Source organism: Drosophila serrata, unplaced genomic scaffold (genome assembly GCF_035046125.1).
Source record: "Drosophila serrata isolate PLE 108 unplaced genomic scaffold, ASM3504612v1 contig_347, whole genome shotgun sequence".
NCBI lineage: Eukaryota > Metazoa > Arthropoda > Insecta > Diptera > Drosophilidae > Drosophila > Drosophila serrata.
In genome coordinates, this window is record NW_028257245.1 from 1,774,429 (window position 1) to 1,789,762 (window position 15,334).

Here is a 15,334-nt window from a genome sequence, read left to right on the forward strand (position 1 = left end):
TTTTATTTGCCGGTTGTGTAACCATTGCCCATCTCCCAGATACAGACACAGACACAGATACAGATACAGATACGGATACAGATACGGATACAACTGCTGTCGGAGATGGAGAGTCTGCGTGCGAGTAAGAGCGTCAACAAGTAGGTCATTGAAGCGGAGAAGGAAACCGTGGAGGAGCAACAGTAGCTCCAAAGTGTCCAGTTGGCTTACTTCATGTGGCCGTAATTAACTCGGGTCACGCAATGCCTCAAGAAACAAAGGGCTGAGGTGGAGGAGAAGCGGCTAATTTTATTTGTTGGCCAGGTTTTGGACAGGTCGTAAATAGTTTTTTATTTTTTCTGAGGGGGAATGAATCTACGCTGGTTATCGCATCAATCTCCGGTTGACTTGCTCTCTTGCCCAAAATCAGATTCATTCACTGGACAACTGGTTTTCGCTTTAATTACACGCACAATTGCCCAACAACAAGGCAAAGGAATGGCCAAGATAGGGCCAAGATAGGGCCTGGACCTGCACCTAACCGCGGAAATCGAGCCCAGTCATGCTCGTCCGGCTGCGGCCACTTTTCATGCGGAAAAGTTTAGCGCAGCTTTATAATCAAAGCAAATACATAATGCCCACAATATCTGTTACAATTTCTTGGACAAACGTTAATTGAACTCCGCCTGCAAACGGATGCAAACAGTTTGGGGATTGGGCAACCAACTTAGCACTTCGCATGCCAAGATCTTATTTAACATGTCCATCACAAAAGTTTTTCCCTCTGTTTACTGATCCAAAACCGCAGACCCACATGCATTCGTAATTTGTGAGCCCCGGAAAATGTGTTGCAATCTGCGAGTGTGTGGCAAGTGGCGCTAAGTTGTGGTAGCAACGCGTGTGTGTAACTAGATCATAAAAGTTGACGATGGGGTGGAAATATTAGCTAACATTAAAATAATTTCTACTACCGTTTAAAGAACTTCTTCATATGTGGGTCACCTTTTTCGTAATTATATATTTTAGGTCCTGATTAAGCGTAGCTTTAAATACATTTAAACATTTGAAGCCAACTTGTTCACGCTGAGTTTTGTCATTAGTTTACCCTTTTGGCTTTTATGGGCCTTTCAATTGAGCGATTTGTGTGCAATTTTGCCTAGGAAATGGCTCGTTAATGTCAGCTGCGTTTAATAATAATTTATTTATTTTACATAACCCGCAATTTCGCACTAAAGACCTAAAAAACAAAACCTCCAATCACGACCATTCCCCCCTATTAATGTCAATCAATGTTGCTGTAAACCGTTATGTATTAACACAAACTTTTGCTTTTTGATTAGCATTATTTAGGTACTTTCAATTTCATTTTCATTTCATTTCCAAAAATTATGCTATTCACGCCAGAAGACCACTATTTTCTGCCTAGATAAAACCGGAGAGCGAAAAGAAACAAAAACAGAGAACAAGATACGGCAGCAATTAGCAGAAATATCATAAATGACAAAGCCAACAAGAGCGCGCCAAAAAGCTGATGAAAAGTCAACTCGAAATACACAGTAAAAAAAATGTGAGCAGAAGGTTGGAAAGTATTTTTAAAGATTTTACAATATATTCGATATAAGAAATAATTTCTAGAAATTTCATACAATTAATTGCTTATTGTATGTTACAGAAGATTGTGTTGAACTTAAGCTATACATTGATATGTAAATGACATCATATTAGAGTTCAAAAATATATATTCTCAATATTTAAAGATCTTGCTTTTCTTCTACTATATTTCCAATCAGTTTCAACCATTTCAATGTCTAATATTTTTGTCTCAGTGTATCTTAAAGCCCATAGCGTACACAGTATAAGTAGACTAAGAAGCCCGGCGATCGCGTTTAGTGCGTCGCGGTTGGTCTACGAGGCAACAACAGCTCAAAAACCCGGAGCTCCATAGCTTTCGTATTTGGTTTGGATTTCTGTTTGCTGGAATTCGGTTTCGGTTTCCGACTCGGATTCGCTTGGAGCCAGGCAAAGGCATCACAGATCTGTGCAACATAACGACTCCGCGTTGCGTGACAAAAGACTTGGCGAATCTCCGCATTTTAAGTGCCGCCGCTTGCTCTTCAAGTCTTCAAATCTTCCGAGACTTCGAGTGACTGAGTGTGTGTGTGTGTGTGTGTGTGTGGGAAATTGGCCAAACAACAATAGAAATCCGCAACAAAAGGCATCCAAAGCGGTTTTAATTGTGCACAAACAGCCGGGGCCTGAAGTTCGTGGAAAAATCGGCACAACTAAATCGGTAACAAATTGATTGAAACTCAATCTGGAAACTCGATCGAACGAGAAATACGAATCGGAGGAAAATTAACAAGAAACAAAACGAAGTGAGTGTTTTCCCAAATAGTGGGGTTTCCCCCCAACAATTTGGGGCGTGTCGGGTAAACTAGTTGCACCTTGACAAGCTGTCAAAGAAATCAACTGTTAACCGCCGTGAAAGGCCAATTCAATTATAAAGACTATGGGAAAAGCCAAGGAAATTGTGTATTTCAAGGAGAGAAAGGTGTTTCAGGACAATAATAATCAACACATTGTGTATTGTTTTCTAGTTTCACTTATTTTCTAAACAATTTCTTCCGCTAAAGTGGACAATAAACCATTTAAAGCCAACTAGTTTGTTGTTGCAAAAAGTGTTGCAAGCTGAACAGGTCTAAGTAAGCAGCTCGAAAGACATCTCTTTTTATGGGTTCTAAGCATAAGTAAATATTTCGCCTTACTTTACTTGATTGTATTAAGAGAGAATCATGAAAGGTGTCATGTTAAAGAAACTTTAGTTAGAAGCTGGAAAACATAAATATATCAAAAGGTACTGTCTTCTAGTGACATATTGCTATAAAAACTGTGTGAAAACTGAGCAAACTGTGCTGGAAATGCAGTTTAAACTGACAAGTAGCTCCTCAAAAGTCACTCATTCGGCTGAAATATCTGTCAAAATGAGAGGCAGCTGGTAGCTGGTGACGTGAAAGCCAATTCAAATATGACTTTAATACCATCGATTCCCATGCCAGGCAACAGCCACACCTGTTCAACGGCTACACACACACCTGTGTGTGCCTCTGAGGGCAAGTCAAAAGGTATTAAGGCAAAGATTTGCCAAGCAAGCTGCTGCTGCTGCTGTTGTGACATAACCGGGCGAGATTTTTCGGAGCACCTTTTGCCAGCATTTAGCAGCTGACTGCTAATAGAATTCATTTTCAATTTCGCATTCATTCGAGTGTGAAGGAAACCCGAGGAGAAGGCGAAGGCGAAGGCGGAGGCAGTGGCAGTGGCAGTGGCAGAAGCAGTGGCATTATGGTAGCAGGGTTGTTGCCTGTGGTGGCCTCTGTCGTGGCGTTGGCTTCCATTTCAAACAAAGGCCATAAAAGCCAACGACAAGTGGCTACTTGACATTTCTCCACACATTACTCGCAGGCGCTAGGATTATCACTCAAGTTCATTATAACCGCCGTTGCGATAAAGCCCACCAGCGGCTGGAGGCTGAGTCTGGTCCTGGGACTGAGATAGTTGCGTTGTTTCGCCTCGTTTCGTTACGTTACGCTACGCTTTGCGAGGACTCAAGGACTCAAGGTCGCCGCTTGTGCGACAAGGGCAAGGATAAGCCCAGGCTCTCCGCTGCTGCCATTGTGCCCAAGACCAACTGAGTGTACATAAAAAGAAATAAAACGAAAGAAAAATGGCAGCAAGTCAGCAGTGTGTGTGTGTGGTGTGTGTGCGCAGATTTCTGTTCCATCAAATTTTCGGCATTTAAATTATATTGCCCTTGGGGAGCAGGCGCACAAGTCGCTGCCAGAATCTCCGTCTCCGTCTCCGTCTCCATCCCAATCCCAATCCCAGTCCCAGTTCCATCTCCAATGGCTTCTTCTTCATCTGCTTTCATTGTTTGCCGCTGGCTTACGCGGCGTATGAGCAATCTTTCTCCATTGACTTTTCGCCGTTTTGGCAGTTTTCCTGCCCGCAGGAGCAGCATCATGAATGCTCATATTTAATTCGTGTTTTGCGGCTTGTTTTCTCAAGGGAATATGTTAGTTTCTGTATTGACAGTGAAGGAACTTTAAGGCCAAACACCAAATATTGTTAAATCATTTGAATTTCGGATGCGCCCCAAAAGCAAATACCAATTCTTGACAGCTTTTTGGGTTCTGACGTAAGTTGGGAACGAACAAGGGGGCTTATTGTGCTTAAAAACTAGACTCGTGAGTTAAATTAAGTGAACAAGAGTTTAAGAATTAATATCAAAATCGAATCAGTAAGATAGTTAAAGATATTTCTCTATTCTTTATGGCATCATAACATGTGCTATCTCCTATAAATTATATTGCAGTATAAAGAAATATTAAGTTTCGGAAATTTAACAGCAGCCTAGCTTTATGAGGCCATTAGAAATATATATTTTGAACACTCGTTTTAGATATACTACATGAACATAAACTATAAAACTTGATTCGAAGCACAGCGCCTTAGTTGTTGTTTAAAACTTAAAACAGACCTTACTTTGTGAAAACTTGGCCAGGGTTGATGGAGCCCACTTGAATTTAGCGTTCGCTTTGTTTGAATTCACTTTTTACAAGTACTATTCGTCCGTAGTTATGTACTCAATTTTACGCTGGCTAACTCCGACTTGATTATTGACTGGTTGTGAGGGACCATAAAATGGAACGCACAAAACCAGAGGCAAGTCCCACTCTCACCCAAGTGCTCCCCAGAGATCCGAGGGACAATCGCTGACTGTTTGCCATCGTTTGTTTTGCAACTAGCTTGAACTAAGTGCTGTCAGAGCTACGGCGACCGATTGGGGCCCAATAAATGTATACGAATATGCGAGTGTGCGATAATATTTGCACTTCAAAGCGAACACCTTTCAGCACCGTCGATTCTATGGGGAATAATCGCTTGGAATAATAATAAACCCATAGTCGAGTCCCCGGCCTCTGCCTTGGTCCTTTTATATTGATTGATTTGCCCCGGGAAAACACTGGCCAGTCGGTCACAACTTGTGAATGCATTAAAAGTTTTTCCCCGGAACTGCGGTGAGGGGGAAGCAGCACTCTGGGAATCATAAATACACAATTTAGTTGCCGAGCAGGAGCAGGAGCAGGAGCAGGAGCAGGAGCAGGAGCTGGAGCAGATTGTGCTGCTCAACTTATGCTCAACTTTTTACATAACACTCTTCTGCTTCTCTACTGCCAGGACTCCCAGGACTCAGCTCGGTTCAGGATGTCGTCGAGCTTACGCAAAACCTCCTTGGCGCTGGTGAGGCGCTCCACTTCCAGCACCACCGTCAGCACCACCTTGCCACATCCTGCGGCAGTGTCGCCGCCCAGCAGCGGTGTGGGCCTGGCGACGGAAATTGAAAAATCAATTGCAATGCAGCGACTGCGACAAGGAGAGGCGGCGAATCTCAAGAAATTAAATGCCAGGTTAGTGGTTTTTCTTAAAACACTGAAAAGAATTTAGACCAAACTGTTGATAAATATTAAAACTTTTTTAAAGATATTTCTCTTTAGTAAAGCATTACAAAATATAAGCACAAGTTTTGCAAAGAATATTTTCCGAGTTCTAATTTCTTTCTCTATTTGTAATGCCTCACTAATTGGCAGCCACCAGGTCGTGGTAGCAGCAGCAACCACTCATCCAAAAGCCACGACAGCAGTTCATGCCACAGCCACTTCCTCGACTGCGGCTCCTGCCGTCCGTCCCTACTCGGAGGTGCCGGGTCCATATCCCCTGCCACTGATTGGCAATTCCTGGCGCTTTGCTCCCCTAATTGGTAAGTCTCACAGTGGTAGCTCCTCTCAAGGGGTACTCGGGCCTCGTTAACCGATATCCGCTTGCAGGAACCTACAAAATTAGCGACCTGGACAAGGTTATGAACCAGCTGCATGTCGACTACGGAAAGATGGCCAAAGTTGGCGGTCTGATTGGTCATCCGGATCTGCTGTTCGTCTTCGATGGCGATGAGATTCGGAATATATTCAAGAAGGAGGAGGCGATGCCCCATCGGTGAGTGATTGAACCCAGCAGGCAAGCTGTCATGCTGATGCATGATGCAGTAGCAAAGTTGCGTATACGCCACGTGTGGCACATTGAACTATGAGTTTCCCGATGATGATGATGCAGTGCGTCGAGAGACAAGTTATGTGATTGATAATCTTGGCATCCTTAGGTTAGATTTCAGTTAGTTTATCTTGCGGATTGGAATTTTTAAAGCACCATCCTTTACTGAAACAGAATTTCCTAGTTCCACTAGATTTTTACTTTAAACAAGTCTATTAAATTTATTTTTAAACCAAACATTACTGCCATGTTGCTGCCTGGCTGCACTCGGTCTCAATTGCGAGTAATCCCACGCACATATGCACACTCACCCGCACACACATAGCACACGTATGTGGCATATATAGCATATATATCCGCGGCAAATCATTCATGCATGGACGCACCCAACCCTCCCCCCTCCGGGTGGCAGTGCATTTTCCTGTTTATTTATGCGCATATTGAACGCTGCCTGTAATTAAATTATTAACTAACGAAGGCAAAAACGGGGCGATTCCGATTGCGATGCATACGACGTAGGAAGGATTAAGTTGGATGTGTGAAAATATTGTGGCAGGATCGAAATTGAAGCGACAGATGGAAAACATACTACGCATTTTCCGCGTGTGTGGCAAGTGAAAATTACATTGATTCAGGTTCTAATTAAAAATCGGAATAAATACAGCAAAAAACTTGGCCTTAGAGGGATAAAGTTCTTTTAATATTGTTTAATAAAAATTATGTGGTTCGTTTCCAGTTGCAAAAACATTTAAGCTGAACCCATTCGAAATGTATATTCATAAGGGGAAATAAATGAAGTATTTTACGACATCTTTGACGCTTTAAAAAGTCATAAATTACAGGAGAATGAATCAACTTACTAAGGACCTATGACATTTCCTCCTTTTATTTTATTTATTCAGTATGAAAACCAAATTCCCCATCCGTAAAGATGTCATAAAGATTGAATATAATTATTTTTTCAAGCGCGTGATAAAAATAAAACTATTAAATTGAAATTAGTTGAAAACTTTCACTCTGCTCTTATCCAAACTGGAGATCTGTAGGCCTAGCAACACCACAGATCCAGCCCCGAAATAAAGAAAATAATAAAACCGCAGAGCAAACAAAACAAACTATTCACAATTCGGACGGACAGGCGTTAAGCATTTTTGTTTTTTATTTTGCATCACAGAAATAAATAATGAAGGTAAAAAAAAGCAAACAAAACGAAAGTAAAGCCAACTTCGTGTTCATATCTTTTATAAGCTTTCTTTTCTCAACGCCTTTCCCCATCATTCCCACTCGGACTCGGACTCGGATTTGGATTTGGATTCGGACATATAGCCATGGCCATGAACCAAATTTGACATGTTACGTTTCTCATAGTTTATGTAGTTTATTATAGGCAACGCCAACAACATTTGCACGGATCGATGGCGAATCGGGAATCGCAGACACTGTTGTTTGCTGTTTGTTTTTTGGCCAACACATTTGGCAAGTCATCATTAAAATGAGTGAAAAGAATCGCTAATAGATGGGACATGAGACAACATTAACGTAATGTTGGCAGACAGATTGATGAATGAACCACGCACAAGTGTGAATTTGCCTCCAACTAACTGGCTAACTGACTGACTGACCAACTGACCAGCTGATTGATGAAGTTATTTTGGCCAAGACATGCGCCAGAGGCGTCGGCATTGTTGACTCTTTTACGAGGCCCATAAAACTCGAAGAGAAATATGTACATGTCTTTTTATGGTGGGAAAAGTGTGGCTAGATGAGTTCCGATCGTGACTTTCAGAGGGGTCAACATGGAGTTTACTTGGGATTCCCTGCAAAACTTTAACAACTTTAACCATTTTTGTGCCTGTGCATAAATTAATTATACAAACAGCGCTGACATAGCCATGTAAACGATTTAATTTTAAACTTAAACATCATCTTTAAACCGGTTTTAAGCTATCTTATTCAATCGATGAGGAGTATGAATTTAAACTATATCAACCGTACTAATTTCTAAATTATGCCAAATTAAATGCTTGAAAAGACTGTCTCTCACAGCTGAAATAAATATTAATGAATCCTTCCCTTCTTTATCCTTATTTTTCTCCCTTCTGGAAACTATTACGACGCCAGGGCATCAATTTGCATAATTCAAATGCAGAACATACTTATTTTATAGACATCTTTGGCTTGAATTTCCTTGGCATTTTATAAAACAAAATGAATTTACATATTTACACTTAGATCTCTGGCATTTAATTGGGCATTTCGTTGCCAGAGGCAACACGCACTCGACTAAGTGAAGGGAAATTTGGAAAAGGGCATAAAACAAAAGCCAATAAATACGTATGTGTATATTTGTTCAGTGACATGCGAGTAGACAAATATAATGCAAATAATAGGAGCTTCCAGCTTGTACAAATGTCTACACCAGGTCAGGGCACGGGGGAGAGAAATCGCTTCATTTTGTGTGTGTTCGAGTGTGTGTGTGTACGAGGAGTGTGTGTGCTTTAGTGGGAATTTGTGTTTGATGTTGTCGTCGCCGGTCTGTCTGCACGCAAGGGCAGAGGCGACCTCGAACAGGGGATCCGGCCGGGGTTTTGGCCAACTCCAGCTGCTGCTCCCCATAGAAATTCACAAAGCAAAAAAATCAACTACAAAGTCAGCCATTATTTGAGGATTGCTTAACATAAAATACCTGAGATGTGCAAAGGTTTCTTTAGCAAGATATTTTTATTAATACAAAATTCCCAATGCATACTTTATATTTCAATTTAAAAAGCATATTAAGCATCATAAAAGTATAATAAAATAAGCACGACTGTTACAAGAATATAATTAAAAATAAATCAAAGAACCCCAGGAGCTCAAAAGATCTATCAAACTCCTTTTGACACAAAACAAACATTATATCATAAATAAATAAATACATTTTAAACTATAGAAATTCCTAACCTAAAAAAACCTTTCATATGCAACTATAAATCAAATTTTTAACTAAGAATGTGAAAAGTTTTTCTTTAATTGTTGTTTATTGCTTACAGAAAGTTTCGAAAGGTTAAAAAAATGTTTAAATATAATTTCCGCACTAATTTCAGTCAAGAAATCGTTAATAGTTTTCAACAATTTTTCATTGTGAATACAACATAAAAATGTAGAAATTAAATGTTATTTAAAAAGGCTATGCTGCTACATTTCTGCCTAGCTTCACTAGTCTTCAACTTTATTTTTGGCTTCAACAGGCTTCACTTAATTTATTTAAACATTAAGCCCCTGTTAAATGACCTTTTCGGGGCTTTATTATTTTTTTCCTGTGCACTCATTTCCTTTTATTTATACTTTCTTTTCCATAACCGCTCTTTGTTTGCGCTGAAACCCATACAAAAAATAACCCGAAACCGAAACCGAAACGCAGACCTTCGATGCCCTCACTGCGCCATTACAAGGGCGACCTGCGACGCGATTTCTTTGGCGATGTGGCCGGCCTAATTGGCGTGTAAGTAATGTGCTTATATAACGGACATTATGGCGGGCATTTTGAAGTGCATCCACTCGTTTCCAACCCCCAACCCCCCAATGCCCCATTCCTTCTCTGCAGGCACGGACCCAAGTGGGAGGCCTTCAGGCAGGAGGTGCAGCACATCCTGCTGCAGCCGCAGACGGCCAAGAAGTACATACCGCCGCTGAATGACATTGCCAGCGAGTTTATGGGCCGGTAAGTCCAACATCTGGGCATTCCCAGCTGTTATGCAATCCAAACACACCCACATTCTGCATCCCCCATCTGCAGGATTGAGGCGATGCGCGACGAAAAGGACGAGTTGCCAGCCAATTTCCTGCACGAGCTGTACAAATGGGCCTTGGAATGTAAGTTCTGTTGCCAATATTCTCTGCATTTCCCTTGATTATGACACAATTTAATGCAATATGTGCAGCTGCAGCTCAATCAAAATGGCCTAATGGCATTTTTCTTATTTAATATATAAATCTTTCCCTTAACTTCCTTGGGGTTATTTGAATTTAAACATCTTTCCACAAACATAGACACAAGCCTCTATTAATCAAGTCTAACCGTATGCACTTTACCTGCCTGGCAAAGCGATTAGCTTAGAGATTAATTGCCTTGAAATGCTTTTAATTAAATTAAAGCTCAACTCTAACTCTCTCTCTATCCGCCGTGTAAACATTTTGGTTAACTTTTAATTGGCACTTTAAGCGCTCAACAAAAAACCCCAATAAAAGTTTACTGTGGAACGGGGAAAATTGCTGGAAACATTGGTTTCCAAAGCAACCACATATTTGTGGTTTTAATTATTATTATAATTTCGTTTTAAGGGGGAAAAACTCTGCAACTAGGCAAGTGATTGCTGAAAATTAGTCATCAATTTCAATGTAGCTGTAGGACGCGTTTCCCTGGACACGAGACTGGGATGCCTGTCGCCCGAGGGCAGCGAGGAGGCCCAACAGATCATCGATGCTATCAACACGTTCTTCTGGGCCGTTCCAGAACTGGAGCTAAGGATGCCCCTGTGGCGTCTATATCCCACCAAGGCCTATCGCAGCTTTGTCAAGGCCTTGGACCAGTTCACAGCGTGAGTGATCATTCACACTTCATAATCGTAATCATAATGCTTTCATAACTTGTGTAGAATCTGCATGAAGAACATTGGAAAGACCATGGACAAGGCCGATGCGGATGAGGCCCAGGGACTGCCCAAATCGGAGGCCGACATCTCCATCGTGGAGAGGATTGTGCGAAAGACAGGCAATCGCAAGCTGGCTGCTGTTCTGGCCCTGGATCTGTTCTTAGTTGGTGTGGATACAGTAAGATTAATCGAATTTGAATGCTTCCATAGCTTAAATCTTAATTTCCATATCACAGACCTCAGTGGCAGCCTCTTCTACTATCTATCAGCTGGCCAAGAATCCAGAGAAGCAGCAGCGTCTCTTTGAGGAACTGCAGAAGGTGTTTCCCCATCGCGAGGCTGAGATCAACCAGAATGTCCTGGAGCAGATGCCCTATCTGCGTGCCTGTGTGAAGGAGACTCTGCGGTAAGTCCAAGGGCACTCTCCTTGATTGTGACTCGCAGGTCTTAACCCTTTTTTCCATTTACAGAATGCGACCCGTGGTGATTGCCAATGGAAGGAGCCTCCAGTCGGATGCTGTCATCAACGGCTACCACGTGCCCAAGGGCGTAAGTTTGCGGAAAGAAGTGACCATTAGGACAAGACTCTTTAGTAACCACTACACTTTTCCCTTCTTTTTCTTCCTTTTTCCCTTTTTCCCTTTCAGACGCACGTCATCTTCCCCCATTTGGTGGTGTCAAACGATCCCGCATATTTCCCGGAACCCAAACGCTTTCTGCCCGAACGCTGGCTGAAACAGTCCACGGCGAGTGCAGATGCAGGTGAGTGAATAGTCAGGTGTTCACTCTGAGAAAGTCATGTTAATTGAACTTTCAAGGAATTGAATTGAGTTGCAGACAAAACTAGATAAGGGTCTGTTCCAAGAAATGCAATTTAATTATGTATTTTTCAATCCCATTTTAACTTAGAACTAAATGAAGATGTCTTAGGGTGACATAAAATAGACCTTGAACCTCTCTTGATGCATTTAATATTGTATTTCTTAAAGGAATCACTTTCTATACCCGGTATCCATTAGGTACAAGGGTATAAAAAAGTAAAATCGGATAATCCAAAATGTTTTTCTGTATATTGAACTTCAGTGTTAGCAACACCAACATGTTCTTAGCAACATTCAATATGTTCCTTGCAATTGTCAACACTTCATTTTGCCTTCCGCTGTGTTTTATTCAAGTTTTTCATCATTTTGAGCACAATTCTAGCCAGCGAGTAATCTTTTATTTCATTACTACTCTAAATTTCACCCACAAATAACGATTTCGAATGTCGGTTACATTCGACTATACCTCTTTGTTTAGTGTAATGCCGAATTATTTTTCCCTGTGCTTGTAATCACTTTTGTTTCCCTTTTTTTAGGTGGATGTCCCCATGCCAACCAGAAGATTCACCCGTTTGTAAGTTTGCCCTTTGGCTTTGGACGTCGCATGTGCGTGGGTCGCCGCTTCGCCGAAATTGAGTTGCACACGCTTCTGGCCAAGGTAGGAATTTGCAGGCACCTCTACTCCGCTCTCACCTCCTAAACCCTTCTAATTTGCCACGTTTAATTCCGGGAAACAGATCTTCCGCAAATACAAGGTCTCGTACAACTCAGGGGAGTTTGTGTACCGTGTGAACTCCACGTACATTCCGCAGTCGCCGTTGAATTTCAAGCTGACGCTGAGGGAGGAGTGAGCAGCTCTCCGAAGGGACACACGGACCCAGAGCTGTTTTCTGCTCACTTCTAAGCTGCAGCCAGACACACGGCGGATGTGTGATATTTATAGTCAAAGCCCAGCTGCTGCTGCTGCTGCGATGTTTCTTTTTAATTAAGCAAATGTACATAATAACGCAGTGCGGACAGTTACAGAGCAACGCGCATCCATGGACAGATATTTATGTGGGTGCGTGTTGCTGAATAAACGTCGTGTATTAATGTGGATACATGTGTATATAGAACCCATTATATTCGCTCCCCCATATTTCTAGTTCTAGTGTTTCCTTTTGTCGCCGAATAATTGTACCTAATAGAGCGTCGAAAAGTATGCAATAAAACGCGTTCCTTCTGCTGGCTTTTCTTGTCTCGGTCGGACGTTGGTATGTATTATCATTAATCAAAATGCGAGCGGGCTTAGCCAGTCTGGGGCTCAAAGTGTGATGGCTAAGGTCAAGCAAACGCCAATCTATGCGCATGATTAATTGCTTTCAAATTAAGGCTCTATCATTAGTTTTATGGGTTCAGAAGGAGACGTCTAGTTGGGTTAATCGCACAACTGATTTTCCTTTGGGTGTAATTTTAAACACGTTTCAAACAACTCTCAAAAGGGAACACCTTAAAGATGAAGCACATACATTTTATTTTTAGAAAATAACAAAATAAGCGCATGTATCGAATTACACGTTCAATTAGAATGCCAAGAAGTCACGTAGGGAGAAGACCCACTAATAGGGAGAGCTTTAAATAAATTTTCAAAGGAAGGTCAAACGTGATAAGGCGAAAGTTATTTTTAGCTAACAGAATGGCTCCTATCCTATAATTTAATATTGCTAAAACAACCTGCAAGCTAAACAAAAGTTCAACAGCTTAATCTTTTTCTTTGATAGAGTTTAAAGTTATTTTTCCTACTAAATAGCAAACGTTGCTTCGTTCCGAATTTAGACATTTGTTTACTGATTTAAAATATATATACAATTAAGTACATATACATATGTTTGCGCAGTTTGCCAAGTGATTCGATAAACCGCATTTAAAATAATATTCCGCCCATCTGCCGCCATCACTTGGCACCTCTCTCGCAGACCATGATATTTGTTGATATAGGAATAAATATATACATTTATTTATACTATTTGTTGTACTCACTATTTAGCGGAATCGTTCAGTTGGTATTCGTTGCTGCGCGAGAAGCACTCCTGGACGCCGGCGTCCTGCCAGAGTCGTTTCATGGCGGCCAGCAGCTCCTCCGAGAAGGGCTCGGTGTCGTGCATCCGCTGGCACACGTCGAACACCATCTTGGCATCGCTCTAAAAAAGGAAACGCAAGGAAAGTGGCCAGAATAGGGGTTGATCTTGTGACACTGCACAGGACCACTGAATAGGTCCGGGATTGGGGCTTACCTCCCGCTCGTTATTGCTGTACTGAATACTTAGGTTTGGCATCGCGCGCAATATTGCAACTAATGATTGTATTGTGTTGCTGTAGACAACCGGTCGATATTGTTTAAAGTCCTCCGCAGTGAAGCCGCTCTCGTGAATGATTTTCATCTGTTTGACTATTGTGCTCTTGCCCGACTCACCGGCACCTAGAAGTGAAAATGGAATGGAATCAAGAGTTAGTGATGCATGGGGACCGTACGAATGTATTTACATATGGATGTACATAAATGCCGTCACAAGAGTTGAGTGTGTGTCTGGTGGCCGAAGCCGACAAAAGAGCTTAGGGGTCGTCGCAAATATTTATGCTGCATTTAGTTTTCTAGCACTAAATGTCTGGGCTTTGTATTTCTCAAGTAGAGCTTAATGGCCTTTGAACGACGGACAACCAACCAACCAACCACCCACCCATCCAGGCCACGCAATCCCACATCACGATAATCATCAGCATCAGAATCATCATCATCAGCATCATCATCAATGTACTATATCATCTTGAGATGCCGTCGGCCAAAAGAAAAATGAGAAAAACGTAAAGAGGGGGCGGCAGCAACTATGTATAAATGGCAAACAAAGGATTAATTGTTTGGCCCTGGTCATCTGTCTTTGATAACAGGCCACAGCCTCAGTCTCCTTTCTCATCTTGCATTTGCATCTTCTGCCCGTCTTCTCCTCCTCATCATCCTGATCTTTGAAGGATTTGCAAGCTGCAATTTTAGCAGAATTTCCATCCAGTTGAATGCAATTCGTTAATTGAGCGACTTCTGAAGGGGTTTTCTTGTGATAAACAAGATAATCGCCGACAGCTGGCCGATGAGAGCTTGGCTGGAAAATTGCATAGCTAAGCTTTCCCGGGGAAAATGACATAACCTGATAAATGGTAATTCCATTTGAATGTACGCTACATATTCTGGGCTTAATTAGGTGAAAGAAAATATAAATAATAAAATTTTAAAGAGCCAACTAAGCTAAATACAGGAACTAATTACATTTTTAAGTTTCTACAAACATTTTACGAGATAAAATTAGTCCAAACAAATAGTTAATAGCAAAAAAAAAAAAAAAAAGGAAACGCACTCAAGGAAGTACATTTAATGTTATGATAAATTTCTGTATTATTTAACTTCACTTCACAGTTCACAGTTCATTGTTCTTTATTTTTAATATAAATTCTATTTAAGGAAAGTCTGTAAATGATTAATGAAATGCTTATTTCCCTGCAAAGTTCCTAATTCAATTTCCTGAAAACCATAAAACAATTCGAAAAACAGAGTGGGTTCATTGTCCAGCACTTGAAAAAGTCGACACACGCAGCTTTACAGAAAATATTAAAATCTTCTTTGGAAGGAGTTATCTCTCCGTCCATAAATAAAGCACCGACAACTAAGGAAAATGTTTAGATTTTTCTCAAACTCAAGAGCAGTGAACAGAGCATTTTCCGAGTATTGTTTATAGAGAGGCGAGAGCTCGGGGTAGTGAGGTGGTACCT

The 15,334-nt window shown here is 41.3% G+C and overlaps 2 protein-coding genes across 9 annotated transcripts in view; one reads left to right on the forward strand and one right to left on the reverse strand.

The window, feature by feature from the left end:
* The window catches only part of Galphao (G protein alpha o subunit), a 31,494-nt gene that overhangs the window by 5,471 nt on the left and 10,689 nt on the right, over nt 1-15,334 (reverse strand). For all 8 annotated transcript variants that reach the window (XM_020960003.2, XM_020960004.2, XM_086838383.1 and 5 more), the window contains exons 3-4: nt 13,810-13,994; nt 13,556-13,716 (exon numbers count right to left, since the gene is read on the reverse strand). In XM_020960003.2, the coding sequence (XP_020815662.1) occupies nt 13,556-13,716; nt 13,810-13,994 (346 nt within the window). The remainder of the gene's footprint in view (nt 1-13,555; nt 13,717-13,809; nt 13,995-15,334) is intronic.
* On the forward strand, nt 1,864-12,636 carry Cyp49a1 (Cytochrome P450 49a1). The gene is made up of 14 exons (XM_020960002.2): nt 1,864-2,354; nt 5,215-5,444; nt 5,625-5,794; nt 5,862-6,027; nt 9,485-9,565; nt 9,668-9,784; nt 9,860-9,936; nt 10,466-10,661; nt 10,719-10,893; nt 10,952-11,121; nt 11,186-11,264; nt 11,363-11,477; nt 12,073-12,194; nt 12,274-12,636. The coding sequence occupies exons 2-14, from the start codon at nt 5,242-5,244 to the stop codon at nt 12,385-12,387; spliced, it is 1,785 nt and encodes a 594-aa protein (XP_020815661.2). The 5' UTR covers nt 1,864-2,354; nt 5,215-5,241; the 3' UTR covers nt 12,388-12,636.